This window comes from Hemiscyllium ocellatum, chromosome X (genome assembly GCF_020745735.1).
Source record: "Hemiscyllium ocellatum isolate sHemOce1 chromosome X, sHemOce1.pat.X.cur, whole genome shotgun sequence".
Taxonomy (NCBI): domain Eukaryota; kingdom Metazoa; phylum Chordata; class Chondrichthyes; order Orectolobiformes; family Hemiscylliidae; genus Hemiscyllium; species Hemiscyllium ocellatum.
This window is the reverse complement of record NC_083453.1, coordinates 1,766,246-1,784,218: the sequence shown is the minus strand read 5'-3', so window position 1 is coordinate 1,784,218 and position 17,973 is coordinate 1,766,246. Positions and strand designations below refer to the sequence as shown.

Below are 17,973 nucleotides of genomic sequence, written 5' to 3'. Positions count from 1 at the left end.
TGCCTCAGTAGGGCAAACTTGTCCAGCAATATCAGCAAGTGCTCCCTAAATGACCTCCACATTTCTGTGATGTATTTCCCGAGAATATCTGCTCCCAATTTATGGTCTACAGTTCCTGCCCAATTCCCTTTGTACTATTGTGCCATGGTTTAGAAAGGGGTGTAAGGAGAAGCCTGGGAACTATAGATCTGGGAGTCTAACCTCGGTAGTAGGTATGTTGTTGGAGGTGATTCTGAAAGATATGCTTTATATGCAATTGGAGAGGCAAGGAATGGTCAGGGATAGTCAGCATGATTTTGTGTGATGGAAATCACGTCTCACAAACTTGTTTGAGCTTTATGAGGAAGTAACCAAGAAGATTGAGGAGGGCAGAGCAATAGACATCATTTACTTGGACTTTAACAAAGCATTTGAAAAGGTTCTGCATGGTAGATGAATTAGTTAAGTCAGGTCACATGGAATTCAGAGTAAGCTAGCAAATTAGATACAAAACTGGCTTAAGAGCAGGAGGCAGAGAGTAATAGTGGAGGGCATTTTATTCAGACTGGAGGCCTGTGACCAGCAGTGTTCCACAGGGATCAGTGCTGGGTCCACTTTTGTTTGTCATTTATATAAATTACTTCGATGAGAATTTAGAAGGCATGGTTAGTAGGTTTGTGGATGACACCAAAATTGATGGTATAGTGGATGGTGAAGGAGGTTCAGAGGCAGCATGGTGGTTCAGTGGTTCGCCTTACTGCCTCACAGTGCCAGGGACCAGGGCCTGATTCCAGCCTCAGGTGATTGTGTGTATAGTTTGTCCATTCTACTGAGTCTGCGTCGGTTTCTTCCAGGTGCTCCAGTTTCCTCCCATAGTCCAAAGATTGTGCAGGTGAGGTGGATTAGCCATGCTAAATCACCCATGGAGTCCAGGGACATGCATGCAAGGTGGATTAGCCATGGGAATTGCAGGGTTACTGTGCCAGGGTAGAGGGGTAGGTCGGGGTGGGATGCTCTTTGGAGGGTCAGTGGGGACTCAATGGGCCGAATGGCCTGCTTCTGCACTGTAGGCATTCTATGATTCTATTATTTAAGATTACAAATAAATCTTGATCAGTTGGGTGAATGGACTGGAGGAATGGCAGATGGAGTTGACTTGGAGAAGTGGGAGATATTGCATGTTGGTAAAACAAGAAGGGCAGATATTCGGTGTGCTGGAATTCCACAACGCGCTGCCTGGGAACGTTACAGAGGTTGGAAACTTTACAACCTTTAAAAAAAATTTGAATGAGCACTTGAAATATCATAACATTCAAGGATATTGGGAAATTGGGATTAGCACAGACTCAATGGGCTGAAGGGCCTTTTAATAGAATCCCTACAGTGTGGAAACAGGCCATTAGGCCCAACAAGTCTACACTGATCCTCCGAAGTGTAACCCACCCAGACCCATTCCCCTACCCTATTACTCTACATACACCCTGACCAATGCACCTAACCTACACATCCCTCAACACTATGGGCAATCTAGCATGGCCAATTCACATCTTTGGATTGTGGGAGGAAACTGGAGCACCCGGAGGATTCCCATGCAGACATGGGAAGGATGTGCAAACTCCACATAGACAGTCGCCTAAGGCTGGAATTAAACCCAGGCCCCTGGCACTGTGAGGCAGCCTTTTGTGTAATCATGTCAGCAACCACCTTACGTTGTTACTTATGCTTACTTTGGCTATATACAATGTCTATCTTCAGAGAAAAAAGAAGGGGGATGTTGCTATATGGCTTGAAGATAACATGTTAAGTGGTGTACAGGTGTGATCGGAGAACCAGGATGCAAAACAGTTTATGACCAGGTGTGTGTATGTTAGCGTGCAACTGTGTGCACATATGTAAGTGTACATATGTGCACATGCATGCACATGTGTGTACACTTGGGTGGAATCTCCAGGTTAAACATGTTTTTCGAACTCTTGTATTTTAAATGTATTAGTCCTAGTCTTCAAATAAAAGTACTTAAGTACAGTTTACCAATTCATATGCACCATTAGAGAGCTTGTGCCAAAAAAGCAAGATGGTCTTGGAAGGTGTGCAGTATAGATTCAACGGAATGACAATGACAGAAGAAAATAACATTTGCATTTATAGGGGACAACAGGTGAGGAATGGGCGAAGAGGAAAGCTCTTTTGGAACCAGTGCACAGAGTAGATGGGAGAACGGAGAAAGGACAGGAGAATGGGACTGAGAATTTTTATAGAATACCGGAGGGAATTGGAGACGTTCAGGGCAATGAAACTTAAAACAAAATTATTCTGGCCACATCGGCATCACTGCAAGGGCCAGCATTTAATTCCCATCCTTGGTTAACCCTCAGAAGGTGGCTGTGACTTGTTTTTTTTTGAACAGTTGGAGTGTATGTTGGGAAGGAATTCCCACAATGCTATTAGAAAATTTGTTCCATGAGGTGAGTCACTTAGTGTCGAATACCCCCAGCCTCTGATCTCCTCCTGTAGTTAAGGTATTTATGTAGCTGATCACATTGAGTTTTGGGTCAAAGAGGTTTACTCTTTGAGAGACGAGGCACAGGTGTGACAGGTAGATATGGTGAAAGGGCAAGAGGAAGAGCTCTTTCAGTGATGGAAGACACGTGGTGACCAAATGGGGACAGTCATGTGACCAATACAATAGCTCCCCCAGTGAGAGAACATAACAGCAATGGACTAATTGAGCTCCTTCTGCGCTGTAAAATTCTGAAGAAGCAAAAACATACGATACTGCAAATCTGCCTGCTCAGTATTCCATTCCAATTCAGAAGCCACCAAATCCAATTTCCATATAAGTAATATACCACACTAACAACATTCTTACCATCACTGTCTAAAATATAATCTCGAGGAAACATGATACCACAACCCATGATATCGCCCTTGTAACAGCGAGGGCCAAAAGGATCTCCCACTCCACTTCCTTGGAAAAGCTTGCCATCATCTGAGAAAAGAAATCAGAGAATTTAGTAACACACACACACGGACACCAATCCAGTCCTTCTCTCCCTGTCATACCCAGGCACAGGTACACACAGAGAAACCAATCTGATCTTTTTTACCCTCTCACACTCAGACATCAATCCTGTCTTTCTCTCCTTCTCACAGCCAGGCACAGGTACACACAGAGCCACAAATCCTTAGCTTGTCTTCCTCTCACCCAGGCAGAGGAACTACACAGAAGCTGATAATGCCAGACGCGTGCACACACACATATACACTTTCTCTATCACACACATATAGGTACTACCAAACACTGGCAACTACGTTCAAGGGGACAGAGCATGGGAGTGGGATTGACTGCCTTGCTTGACTAAGAACCAGCATGAACCTGATGGGCTGAATAGCCAGACCCCTTCTGTAATGACACTAGGACTTCCATGTGTTACAAGAACAACTCATGTTTACAAAGTATTTTTGACAAAGTAGAACACTCCATGATGCTTCACAGGAACATTATCAGACAAAATTTGAGACTAAGCTACATAAGGAGATATTTGGACAGGGGTGGGGGATGAAAGCTTTGTCAAAGTAGTTGTCTATAAGGAGCAGCTAAAAGGAGGAGTGATAATGTACCTCTCATGCACAGAAAACATGACTCACATTCATGTCTATTATTGCTGGATTAACCTTTTCTGACAAACTCTTGGTCAGCCTTCTATCTAGCAACCTTTAGAAACAAGAGTCCGTCCAAAACTCTAACTCTCATCAAATCCCATTCATCCGTCACTTCTGTATGTCTCAAATTATAAAACGCTCATCCTTATTTTCAAATAGCTCATGCCCTCACCCTTCCCGATCTGTGAAATCTCTTCCAACTCTACAACACTTGAAAATCTCTGCACTTCTTGAGGATTCCCAAATGTCATGCCTTCACCAGTGATGTCAGTGCCTTCAGCTGCCAAGATCCTCAGTTCTGGAGGTTCCTTCTGACCAAGCTTTTGGTGCCAATATAGCCTTTGAGTTGGTGTCAAATAATGCCTGATAATACCTCTGTCAAACATCACTGCTGAGGCTGGTGGGTTTGTTTGTGCTGTTGATGGTTAGCGATTAGGTTGAATATATTTCACAAAGGGAAGAAGGAATGAGAAAGTAGCAGCAAGAAGCAATGACATCAGAGGACAATGAGGTATAAATTGCAGTAAAATTTGAAATATCCCCAAAAATTAGCAGGGGCCTGAGAGAAGAAAACACTTCAAGTGACACAGGAGGTATTAAACTGTGTGAATGTCAATGCCCAGATGTAAACCAATAAGATTGGTCAACTGCAGGCACACATTGCCCCTTGGGATTATGACACAGTGGCATTAATAGCATGTCTCAAATAAAGCCAGGAATGAGTTCTTAACTTTTTGGTTATCAGGGTCAGGTCTCCAGGAATAATAGAGAAGGAAAAACAGACAGTCCTGATGAAGAATGACATTGAAGTTCTAAACAGAAAAGATTTACTACGTGGCGCTCAGAATATTAGGGTGGAAGCAACAGAGGGCAGTTTTTACATAGAGATCTAAACAGAGAAAAGAAATAGACAAAAAAAATGTGCCAGCAAATTTTAAAGGCTTGTCGGAAAATACATCATATTAGTGGACTTTAATCACTCTAATATGGACCGGGGAAAAAAAAATATGCTAAGGGTGGGGAAGGGAGGAATTTCTGATGTGTATAGAAGAACTTTCGGAAACAATCTGTCTCAAAATCAACAGGAAATGAAACAGTAAAATAAAACAAAGAACTCTGGATGCTTAAAGTCTGAAACAAAAACAGAAACTGTCAGAGAAACTCAGCAAGTCTGGCAGCATTTATGGAAAGAAAGCCATTTTCTCTGCAAGAAATGAAACAATGTTGGATTTGGTTCTGGGAAATTAAGAATCTTACAGTAGGAATCAGCCTCAATATAATTTATTTTAAAGTACTTATGGTAATAAAAACTAGAAATATCAAAGGGTGAAGTTGATGACAAACGGAGGAAGAACAAATGTAAAGGATTTTAAGGAGGAGCCCAGCAGGGGTAGATGAGAAAAGGTGATTGCTTGTTAAAGCATGAATGCAATCATGAAGACAAAATAGGGATGGGATAAATCAGAAATAAACTAGAGGCATTCCTTTGAAGGAGAAGGCACAGCATCTGAAGTTAATTTGCCCTGGATGACAAACTGAAAATTAAACAAAGATGGAGTTGAAGACAGATATGACGAATATAGTTCAGTTAATAATCAGGAAGATTATTGAAAGCGCAGGAGGGAAGGTGGGAGTGTGGAAATGAAATTGAGTCAGTAATGGGAATGATGGTGTGGCATGGTGGCTCAGTGGTTAGCACTGCTGCCTCACAGCGCCAGGGACCCGGGTTCAATTCCCACCTCGGCTGACTGTCTGTGTGGAGTTTGCACATTCTCCCCGTGTCTGCGTGGGTTTCCTCCGGGTGCTCCAGTTTCCTCTCACAGTCCAAAGATGTGCAGGTCAGGTGAATTGGCCATGCTAAATTGTCCATTGTGTTAGGTGACAATAGTCAGGGGGAATGGGTCTGGGTGGGTTACTCTTCGGCGGGTCAGTGTGGACTGGTTGGGGGAAGGGCCTGTTTCTACACTGTAAGTAATCTAATCTAAAAACAAAATTCTACATTGTTTTTTGGGGAGGGTGCGGTTTGGTACTACAATGATCTCCAAGAGTCCATTTTGGTGCTATTACTCTTTAAAATGTTTACAAATGACCGAGGCCCAGTTGAAGGGAGCTGCATGAAAAAGTTCATAGACGGTATGAAATTTGGCAAAATTGTAGATTGTGATGGGAGTAGTTTACAGTTTTCAGGATCACTGGGATCGTTTCTGGGAAGCTAGGACCTGTACAAGTGAGACAGTCTGCACTTGAATCAGAATGGGACCAACATCCTTGCAGTTGGGTTTACTAGTGCCGCTAGGAGGAGTTTTAAACTAGCTCAGCAGGAGGAGGGGACACAAAGCATTAGGACAATAGGGGCAAAGTTTAGTAAAGGAACCAACACAGACAGTGCTTGACCATGCTGAGACTCAAGGGACGGCTCTACTTTAATGCGAGGCGAACTGAGGTAAGACATATTTGTTAAAGTTGTGGATTGTCATGTGGAATTGTGATGTTGTTGCCATCAGAGATGTGGTTCAGGTAGGCACAGGACTAGCAACTTAACATTCTAGGGTATAGGATCTTCAGGCAGGATAGTGGAGGGTGTAAAGAGGAGATGGTGTCACATTACTAATTAAGGAGTCAGTTTTGCAGTTAGAAGAAATAATATCTTGGAATAAGGCTTCAAATTTGTCTTCAAATGAGGCTTTGTGGACAGAGCTTAGGAACAAAAAGAAGACAATGACATTGCTGGAAGTGTAGTATAGGCTCCCAAACACCTCGTGGGCAATAGAGGAGCAGCCCAATTCACTGAGCTGTCTGAATAATATTAATGGATTATTGAAGAATTTCAAATGACGAAAGAAATTGAGGGTTTGGTTAAGAAAAAGAAGGAAGCATATATCAGGTACAGACACGATAGATCGAGTGAATCCTTAGAAGAGTATAAAGAAAGGAGGAGTATACTTAAGAGAGAAATTAGGAAGGCAAAACGGGGTCATGAGATAGCTTTGGCAAATAGAATTAAGGAGAATCCAAAGGGATATTTACAAATATATTAAGGACAAAAGGGTAACTAAGGAGAGAATAGGGCCCCTCAAAGATCAGCAAAGGCAGCCTTTGTGTGGAGCCACAGAAAATGGGGGAGATACCGCATCAGCATTTACTGTGGAAAAGGATATGGAAGATATAGACTGTAGGGAAATAGATGGTGACACCTTGCAAAATGTCCAGATTACAGAGGAGGAAGTGCTGGATGTCTTAAAACGTTAAAGGTGGATAAATCCCCAGGACCTGATCAGGTGTTCCCTTGAACTCTGTGGGAAGCTAGAGAAGTGATTGCTGGGCCTCTTGCTGAGATATTTGTATCATCGATAGTCACAGGTGAGGTGCCGGAAGACTGGAGGTTGGCAAACGTGGTGCCACTGTTTAAGAAGGGCGGTAAAGTCAAGCCAGGGAACTACAGACCAGTGAGCCTGACCTCGGTGGTGGGCAAGTTGTTGGAGGGAATCTTGAGGGACAGGGTGTACATGTATTTGGAAAGGCAAGGACTGATTTGGGATAGTCAACATGGCTTTGTGCGTGGGAAATCATGTCTCACAAACTTGATTGAGTTATTTGAGGAAGTAACAAAGAGGATTGATGTGATCTATATGGACTTCAGTAAGGCATTCGACAAGGTTCCCCATGGGAGACTGATTAGCAAGGTTAGATCTCATGGAATACAGGGAGAACTAGCCACTTGGATACAGAATTGGCTCACAGGTAGAAGACAGAGGGTGGTGGTGGAGGGTTGTTTTTCAGACTGGTTACCAGTTGAGTGCCACAAGGATCGGTGCTGGGCCCTCTACTTTTTGTCATTTACATAAATGATTTGGATGCGAACGTAAGAGGTACAGTTAGTAAGTTTGCAGATGACACCAAAATTGGAGGTGTAGTGGACAGTGAGGAGGGTTATGTCAGATTACATGATCTGGACCAAATGGGCCAATGGGCTGAGAAGTGGCAGATGGAGTTTAATTCAGATAAATGCGAGGTGTTGCATTTTGGGAAAGCAAATCTTAGCAGGACTTATACACTTAATAATAAGGTCCTAGGGAGTGTTGCTGAACAAAGAGACCTTAGAGTGCAGATTCATAGCTCCTTGAAAGTGGAGTTGCAGGTAGATAGGAGAGTGAAGAAGGCATTTGGTATGCTTTCCTTTATTGGTCAGAGTATTGAGTACAGGAGTTGGGAGGTCATGTTGCGGCTGTACAGGACATTGGTTAGGCCACTGTTGGAATATTGCGTGCAATTCTGGTCTCCTTCCTATCGGAAAGATGTTGTGAAACTTGAAAGGGTTCAGAAAAGATTTACAAGGATGTTGCCAGGGTTGGAGGGTCTGAGCTACAGGGAGAGGCTGAACAGGCTGGGGCTGTTTTCCCTGGAGCGTCGGAGGCTGAGGGGTGACCTTATAGAGATTTACAAAATTATGAGAGGCATGGATAGGATAAATAGACAAAGTCTTTTCCCTGAGGTCAGGGCGTCCAGAACTAGAGGGCATAGGTTTAGGGTGAGAGGGGAAAGATATAAAAGAGACCTAAAGGGCAACTTTTTCATGCAGAGGGTGGTACGTGTATGGAATGAGCTGCCAGTGGATGTGGTGGAGGCTGGTACAATTGCAACATTTAAGAGGCATTTGGATGGGGATATGAATAGGAAGGGTTTGGAGGGATATGGGTCGGGTGCTGGCAGGTGGGACTAGATTGGGTTGGGATAACTGGTCAGCATGGACGGGTTTGACCGAAGGGTCTGTTTCCATGCTGTACATCTCTATGACTCTATAACTTCTCCAACATTAACTGGAATATTCATAGTGTAAATTTTTTTATGGTGGATTTCTTGAAATGTATTCAGGGCAGCTTTTCATATCAGCATGTAGATGATCGAACAAGTGATGGTGCAGTGCCAAACCTAATTATGGGGAATGAAGCCAGACAGGTGTTTGAGGTGGCTGTGGGAGAGCATGTTAGTAAAAGTGAACACAACACTTGGAAAAAGTCTATGTGCAAAAGAAAGGTTTTGGATTGGGGAATGCAGATTTTATTAAACTAAGACAGGATCTGGCAAAAATGTCGCTGTTCCCAGTCTTTACATGAAAGTCAACAGCAGAACAGTCAAAAAGGCAATAGGGAGAGTGCAGGTGCAACATGTGCATTTTAGGGTGAAATGTAGAAGTAACAAACCCAGAGAACCAGAGATATCGAGGAATTTTCAGGACTGGATAAGAAGGGAAAAAAAAGGGACTTTAGCAGGTGCAGAGGGAGTAAATCAACAAAGGCACTTGTGCAGTGTAGGATGTGTGGGGGGGGGGGTGTGGCAAAGTTAAGAAAGCAATTAGGAGAGCAGAGAAGAGGCATGAGAAAAACATTGCTGAAAATGTGTTGCTGGTCAAAGCACAGCAGGCCAGGCAGCATCTCAGGAATAGAGAATTCGACGTTTCGAGCATAAGCCCTTCATCAGGAATCAGGATAAGAGAAACTCTTATGAGAAAAACATTGGTGAGCAAGATTAGGGACAATCCCAAGAAATTCTAGATCAAGGGGAAGAGGATAACCAGGAAAAGATTAGGGCCCATTAGGGCTCTATGGGGTAATCTCAGCATGGAGCCAGGGGAAATGGGTAGAGTGTTTCCATCTGTCTTCAATCAGCAGAATAAGGATTTATGAAGGTGGCTTGTGAGGGTCTTGAGCAGATTGATAGAGGGAATAAGAAGCTATTGTAGGTTCGTCAGGTTTTGAAGTGGACGAATCATCAGGTCAAGATGTGGGAGGTGAGGAGCCAGAGGACTGGAGAACAACTAATGTGGTTCCACTTTTCATGAAGGATGGTAAAGAGAAACCAGGAAATTAGAGACCAGCTAGTCTTCCAGCAGTGTTTGTTCTGGTCACCACACTCTCAGAAAGATGCGATTGGACTGGAGGGCTCCACAGGAGGTTCACTAGGATGTTGTCTGGGATAGAGCGATCCCACCATAAAGGCAGGCTGATCAGTTCAGGTTGTTTTCTTTGGAGTACAGATGACTGAAAGGGGACCCGATAGAGGTGTATAAGATTATGAGGGGCATGAACAGGGTGAACAAAAAGCAGATGTTCCCTTGGTTGACAGGTCAATAATAATGGGTATAATTTTAAGATGAAAGGCAGAGGTTTAGAAGAGATTTCAGGAAAAAAGTTTTCACCCCAGAGGGTGCACTAGAGTGCACTGCCTGGACTGGTAAGTTGAGGAACAAAACCACACAACCTTAAAAAATGTATGTGGGTGAGCACCTGACATGTCATAACATTCAAGACTACGGGTCTAGTGCTGGATGGTGGGAATAATAGATAGTTCGGTGTCGGCTCGAAAGGGCCTCTTTCTGTGCTTTGTGACTCTATAAGAGTGGATTATGAAAGTGCCAGGAACATGGAAGATGAGTTTAGTATGGAGATGTCTCAAGTGATGTACTTTGGGGGAAACGACTATGGAAAGACACATTATTGGCCTACAAATAATGTGATTTTGAAAACTGCAGATGGTTTCGGATTTCATTTCTACATATATAAATCCTTAAAGTTGGCAATCCATGTTGATTAAGTGATCAATAAAGTGTATAGGTTATTCAGGTTTATTAATAGAGGAATTCAAAATAAAGGCAAAGAGATTATGCCAAAACTTTATAAATCACTGGATAGACCCCAGATTTCACCTGACCAGCCCACTTCAGCAAAGAAATAAAGGTCATAGGAAGGGATACCAAGGATAGAGAATTCCAAATATGAAGCAAAGTTGGAAAAGTTAGAACTGCTGTCCTTACTATAGAGAAGGACAGACATAACCTAACAGAGATTTTAAGATAATGAGCGGCTTTGATAGAGTCGATCGAGAAACAGTGCTGTCTCTGGTGAGTGAGCCAACAACTAGATATCATAGATTCAAAATTATTGGCTAATGTTTCAAGCAGAGATTTAGATTAGACTTTAGATTAGATTCCCTACAGTGTGGAAACAGGCCCTTCGGCCCAACAAGTCCACACCGACCCTCTGAAGAGAAACCCACCCCCTTATATTTACCCCTGACTAATACACCTAACACTATGGGCAATTGAGCATGTGCAACCTGCACATCTTTGGACTGTGGGAGGAAACCGGAGCACCCGAAGGAAACCAACGTAGACACGGGGGGAATGTGCAAACTCCACACAGTCAGTCACCTGAGGAAGGAATTGAATGAAGAGAAATATTTTTACTTTTCACTCACAGTTACCAGGATTTGGAACATTTGCTATGAGAAGGTGGTGCAAGCAGATTAAATTTGAAGAGGGATTTGGACAAGTCCTTCAGAGCTAAGAGCTTAGCGAGTAACAGAATAAAAACCAGAGCTATGGAACTAGGTCTTACAGTTCTAGCAAGGAGCCAGCGCAAAACAGACACCACCGCCACCACCTCCCCAACCCTCAACCGACCTAGCACCAAGCGTGCACGCGGGCGCCCACACACAGCTGAGGCAACAGAAATATATACACACATAAACAAGGTACCAGACACATCAACACAACTGAGACAGCACACACACACAGAAATGCAGCCAAGGCAAAAGGCACGTGCAGACACACACACACAGCTGAGTCAAAGAAGAATGAAGAAAATTACAGCACAGGAACAGGCCCTTCGGCCCTCCAAGCCTGTGCTGATCCAAATCCTCTATCTAAACCTGTCACCTATTTTGTAAGGATCTGTATCCATGGGGTGGGGGAGTCCAGAACTAGACGGCATAGGTTTAGGGTGAGAGAGGAAAGATTTAAAAGAGATCTAACGGGCAACTTTTTCACGCAGAGGGTGTTACGTGTATGGAATGAGCTGCCAGGGGAAGTGGTGGAGGCTGGTACAATTGCAACATTCAAAAGGCATCTGTGATGGACATATGAATAGGAAGGGATTAGAGGGATATGGGCCAGGTGCTGGCAGGTGGGACTAGATCGGGTTGGGATATCTGGTTGGCATGGACGGGTTGGACCGAAGGGTCTGTTTTCGTGTTTATATCTCTAAGACTCTGCTCTCTGCCCATTCATATATCTGTACAGACACATCTTAAATGATGCTATTGTGCCCACCTCTACCACCTCCACTGGCAACACGTTCCAGACACCCACCACCCTCTGCATAAAGAAATTTCCACATATATCTCCCCTAAACCTTTCCCCTCTCACCTTGAACTCGTGATCCCTAGTAACTGAGTCCCCCATTCTGGGAAAAAAGTTTCTTGCTATCTACCCTGTCCATACCTCTCATAATTTTGTAGACTTCAATCCCCATCTTTCTAATGGCCCCAACATGAATACCTGCCGAACATCACTGGTCACAGGTCTCCATTTTGAGAAACTCCCTTCCACTACTACTCTGTCTCCTGTTGCCCAGCCAATTCTCTATCCATCTAGGTAGTACACCCTTGTCCCCATGTGACATCACTTTCTCCAACAACCTACCATGGTTATACATGGACTTTAGTAAGGCATTTGATATGACATTTACAGCCCTTCCCTCAATCAACTTTGTCACTTCCTCAAATAATTCTATTAAGTTGGTAAGACATGACCTTCCCTGTACAAAACCATGCTGCTTAACACTGATAAGCTCATTTTCTTCCAAATGTAAACAGATCCTATCCATCAGTATCTTCTCCAGCAGCTTCCCTACCACTGACGTCAGGCTCACCGGTCTATAATTACCTGGATTATCCTTGCTACCCTTCTTAAACAAGGGGACATCACCAATTCTCCAGTCCTCCGGGACTTCACCTGCGTTCGAGGATGCTGCAAAGATATCTGATAAGGCCCCAGCTATTTCCTCTCTCAACTCCCTCAGTAACCTGCAATAGATCCAATTTGGTCTTGGGGTCGTGTCCACTTTAATGCCTTTTAGAATACCCAACACTTCCTCCCTCCTTATACCGACTTGACTTAGAGTAATTAAAAATCTGTCCCTAACCTCTACATCCACCATGTCCCTCTCCTCGGTGAATACTGATGCAAAGTACACATTCAGAATCTCACCATTTTCTCTGACTCCATGCATAACTTTCCACCTTTGTCCTTGAGTGGGCCAACACTTTCTCTAGTTACCCTCTTGCTCCTTATATACAAATAAAAGGCTTTGGGATTTTTCTTAACCCTGTTTGTTAAAGATATTACATGACCTCTTTTAGCCCTCTTAATTTCTCATTTCCCAATATTCTCCCAAAGCTTTGCCTATCTTCAGTCGTCGAGACCTTATGTATGTTTCCTTTTTCCTCTTAGCTAGTCTCAATTTCACTCGTCATCCATGGTTCCGTAATCTTGCCATTTCTATCCCTCATTTTCACAAGGACATGTCTGTCTTGCACTCTAATCAACATCTCTTTAAAAGCCTCCCACGCATGGATTTACCCTCAAACAGCCGCTCCCAACCTACATTCCCCAGCTCCTGATGAATTTTGGTATAGTTGGCCTTCCCCCAATTTAGCACTCTTCCTTGAGGACCACTCTCGTCTTTGTCCATAAATATTCTAAAACTTATGGAATTGTGAATACTATTCCCAAAGTAATCCCCGACTGAAACACCCCTACTTTGGGGTGTCACAGTGGCTCAGTGGTTAGCACTGCTGGGTTCAATTCCTGCCTCAGGCGACTGTGTGGAGTTTGCACATTCTCCCAGTATCTGCACGGGTTTGTTCTGGGTGCTCTGGTTTCCTCCTACAATCCAAAGATGTGCAGATTAGGTGAACTGACCATGCTAAATTTGTCCATAGTGTACAGGGATGTTTAGGTTAGGTGCATTACTCAAGAGCAAATATAGAGTACCTGTAATAGGGTAGGAGAATGGGTCTGGGTGGGTTACTTTTTGGAGAGCAGTGTGGAATTGTTGGGCCGAAGGGCCTGTTACCATACTGTAGGGATTCTATATATAAAAAAAGAAACTTCAACCATCTGGCTGGGCTCATTCCCCAACACCAGGCCCTTTTCTGAGTTGGACAATTTACATACTGCTCTATAAAACCCTCCTGGACGCTGCTTACAAATTCTGCTCCATCCAGACCTCTAATATTAAATGAGTCCCAGTGAATGTTGGGAAAATTAAAATCTCCCATTACCACCACCCTGTCGCTCCTATATCTTTCCATGAACTGTTTACATTTTTGTACCTCTCTCACGCTCACTGTCAGGAGGCCTGTGGTACAGCGCCAACATTGTTACTGCACCCGTCTTATTTCTGAGCTCTGCCCATATTGCCTCACTGCTCGAGTCCTCCATAGTGCCCTCTTTCAGCACAGCTGTGATATCCTCTCTGACCTGTCATGCAACTCCTCCACCCTTTTTACCTCTCTCTCTATTCAGCCTGAAGTATCGATATCCTGGGATATTTAGTTGCCAATCATGCCCTTCCCTCAACCAAGTCTCAGTAATAGCAATTGAGGGTGGCACAGTGGCACAGTGGTTAGCACTGCTGCTGCTCAGCAGTAGGGTCCCAGGTTCGATTCCAGCCTCAGGTAACTGTGTGTGTGGAATTTGCACAATCTCCCCGTGTCTGCGTGGGTTTCCTCCCAAAGATGTACACGTCAGGTGAATTGGCCATGCTAAATTGCCCATAGTGTCAGGTGCATTAGTGGGAGGGAAATGGGGCTGGGTGGGTTACTCTTCGGAGGGTCGGAGTGGACAGGTAGGGCCGAAGGGCCTGTTTCCACACTGTAGGGAATCTAATCTAATCTAATCATACTCCCAGATACTAATCTAAGCCCTTAGTTCATCTGCCTTAACTCCACTTCTCGCATTAAAACAAATGCACCTCAGACTACACTCAGTAGAGGCAAACAGCATAAGCACATGCAGGCAAGGCACCAGACACACAAACATAGCTGAGGCAACAGACATGTATGGCCGAGGCACTAGAGACACACACGCAGCCGAGGCAACACGCACACACATGCGCAGGAAAGGTAACAGATACGCACACATACAGGTGAGGCAACACACCCAGGCAAGACAGCAGGCATGTGTGCAGATTCTGGCAAGGTAACAAACGTGCACACACAAACAAGGCAACAGTCACATGGAGATACTTATAAGGTGACAGAGAGACACGCACATGCAAGTTCAGCAAAACATCTGTCTCACTCATCCTGTACATGTACACTGGTTCTGTCAATCATACACAGGCAGACACTTGCTCCTCAACCCAGGTGGTATCTCACTGACATTCGCACCAAACCAGCCTCCTGTAATGTCACAGCACACGGTTCCAGATGCACACTCGCAAAGTTACACACACTGACAATTTGATATTTGTGTGTGAATGGTTCTCAGTTATAAATCTGAATTGATTCCACTCTATTATACACAGTGATGCTATATATTATACATAGAAGCATGATCATATATACACCTTTGGACACCTTCCCATGACGTTGACAGGGAACATGATAATTAAACTTTTGCGCATTAGTGTAATTAAATTACATGCATTGGCACTGTTACATGTAAATCTTTGCGCACTCACTCATGCATTACAGACATAAAACATACTGGAGCCATGATGCAGACAACTTTTCATATTGGCATCATTACATCATATAGATTAGCATCGTTGTATATACATTGTTGCACAGTGGGTGCTATATCACATCCATTGGTGCTGTGGCCTGACATACACTGGCACCATTATACAGATACATTTGCTGCACGACATAACATGTATTGGCATTGGTATGCACACAACTTTTCATATTGACATCACGCCCGCCCATGGATTGGTACACATAGTAAATATTCCTTGGCGCAGCGGTGGAGCAGTATCATTCATTAGCGCGGTGGCATTACATACACTTGTGCTGTTAGGGATTTACCATTGCACATTGGCAGCACGACATAACATGCAATGTACTGTCCCAATATATACATCAGCCTTCGTTCATTTATACATGAGAATCGTCTCATAACATACACTGGTATTGCCAAACATGAAGATGGAGATATGAGTACTTTTACCACGATCTCACTGGTGCGATGTGCATTATTCCGATTCATATTCTAACCATGCACTCGAAGCAACTTAGCAAAACTAATTCATTCCGTTTATACAGATCAACCCACCAGCGCCCTCGTCCCTCACCCCCACCAGCTCCCGCGTCCCTCACCCCCACCTACCCGCCGGCTCCCGCGTCCCTCACCCCCACCTACCCGCCGGCTCCCTCGTCCCTCACCCCCACCTACCCGCCGGCTCCCGCGTCCCTCACCCCCACCTACCCGCCGGCCCCCGCGTCCCTCACCCCCACCTACCCGCCGGCCCCCTCGTCCCCCACCCCCACCTACCCGCCGGCTCCCTCGTCCCTCACCCCCACCCCCACCTACCCGCCGGCTCCCTCATCCCTCACACCCACCTACCCACCAGCTCCCTCATCCCTCACCCCCACCTACTGACCTCCTCCGATATCCCTCAAAATCCACCTCTTTCCACATCCTTCAACCCGCACCTCCCCCCTACTCTCACATCCCTCAACCTCTACCTACCCACTTACTCCCACATCCCTCACCCGCACATATCCACCTCCTTTCACTTACCTCAATATCTACCTATGTATCCCATATCCCCCAATATCAACCTACTCCCACATTCCTCAATATCCACCTGCTCCCACATCCCTCATCCCGCACCTATCCACCTTCCACATTCCCCAATGTCCACCTATCCACATCTCCCAATATCCACCTTATCCCACATCCCTCAACCAGCACCTCACCATCTCCCCCCACATCCCTCAATATCCATGTTCCAACATCTCTGTACATGCACCACCAGGTCTCTGCCCCTGCACACTTTGGAACTCTGCCAGTCAGGCCATGTTGCCTTTCCCCATCCTTTTTTTTAAACACTTCTATGCATTAAACTCCATCTGCCACTTGTCTGCCCATTATGCTCACTGATCATTGTTCTATTGCTGGCGATGTTAACTTTAATTGACCTGACACAGATAACATTCACATCAAGTAGCCAAACTGGCCATAAACAGGTCCAGACAGTGGGCCGTGGAAAGGGTTGTTAGAGCCCGGGTGTCCTTGGAGAAGGAGCACGCGGTGTCCACCAACACCCTGGAGTTGTTCAGGGAGAGGTGGGCCCCGCAGGGAGTGGAGTGTATTATTTCCCCCTCCAATTCTATTTTGATTTAGTCCCTGCCCTCCCCTTCACTGTTTGATCACACAGCATTGCCCTTTGAGAAGGGCACTGCTCGTCACAGGCCACTCGGGTGTTTCCTTTCTTCCTGGTGGTGGAAATTGAATAAAGATTCGTGCACTTTGTGTCTCTCACTGCGTCTCGCACTTGCACACACACACCCTGGGTGCTGGGGGAAAAATAGGCACGACCAAAAAAAAAAGAAACATTCACATCAAGGTCACAGTCCGGAACACCACCTTCCAGCTGGATGGAGAAGGTACTGATGAAGGAACTCAGAAGTCTACATGACTGAAAAAGACCATTCAGATCCGAGTCTGCACAAGTCGAAAACAACCCCTAACTGTTCCTGATGAAGGGCTTTTGCCTGAAACGTTGATCCTCTTGATTCCCCTGCTCCTCGGATGCTGTCCGGCTGTGCTTTTCCGACACCACACTCTTCAACTCGGATCTCCAGCATCAGCAATCCTCACTTTCTCCTAAGTATTCTCATCCCATTTTCCAGTATTCGGCCCACAGCCCTGCACACCGGCATTGCATGTGGACATTTAAATACTTTTTAACAGGTGAGGGCTTCTTATGGCAGTGAGTTCCACATTCCCACCATCCTCTGGGTGAAAAAACTTTCCTTATGTCCCCTTTAAACCTCCTGCCACTTGCCTTATATCTATGTCTTGTGGTCATTGATCCCTTCATCAAGGGGAAAACGTTCCCGCCTGTCAACCCTATTTATGTGTAATTTTATATATTTCAATCATGCCTTCACTGTGTCTTTTTTGCTCCAAGGAAAACAACCCCAGTCTCTCTTCATAACTAAAATGTTCCAGCCCCTGGTAAATCTCCTCTGCATCCTCCCCAGTGCTATCACATCCCTCCTTGTAATGTGGATGCATTACAAGGACTGCACACAATACTGCAGCCGTGGCCTAACCAACACTTTATACAGTTCCAGCATAACCTCCCTGCTTTTAAACTCCATGCCTTGACTAATAAAGACAAATATACCATATTCCTTCTCAACCAATTTATGCACCGCCCTGAAACCTGAAGGGACTGGTGTCCATGCACACCAAGTTCTCTCTGATCCTCAACGTTTCCCAGGGTCCTACCATTCACCAGGTATTCCCTTGCCTGG

The 17,973-nt window shown here is 44.8% G+C and overlaps 1 protein-coding gene across 3 annotated transcripts in view; it reads right to left on the bottom strand.

The window, feature by feature from the left end:
- Window positions 1-17,973, bottom strand: part of spryd3 (SPRY domain containing 3) — a 343,156-nt gene that overhangs the window by 38,601 nt on the left and 286,582 nt on the right. For 2 of the 3 annotated variants that reach the window (XM_060820956.1, XM_060820955.1), the window contains exon 9: window positions 2,849-2,968. The exons of the other annotated variant lie outside the window; for it this stretch is intronic. In XM_060820956.1, coding sequence (XP_060676939.1) covers window positions 2,849-2,968 — 120 coding nt within the window. The remainder of the gene's footprint in view (window positions 1-2,848; window positions 2,969-17,973) is intronic. 3 annotated transcript variants of the gene reach the window in all.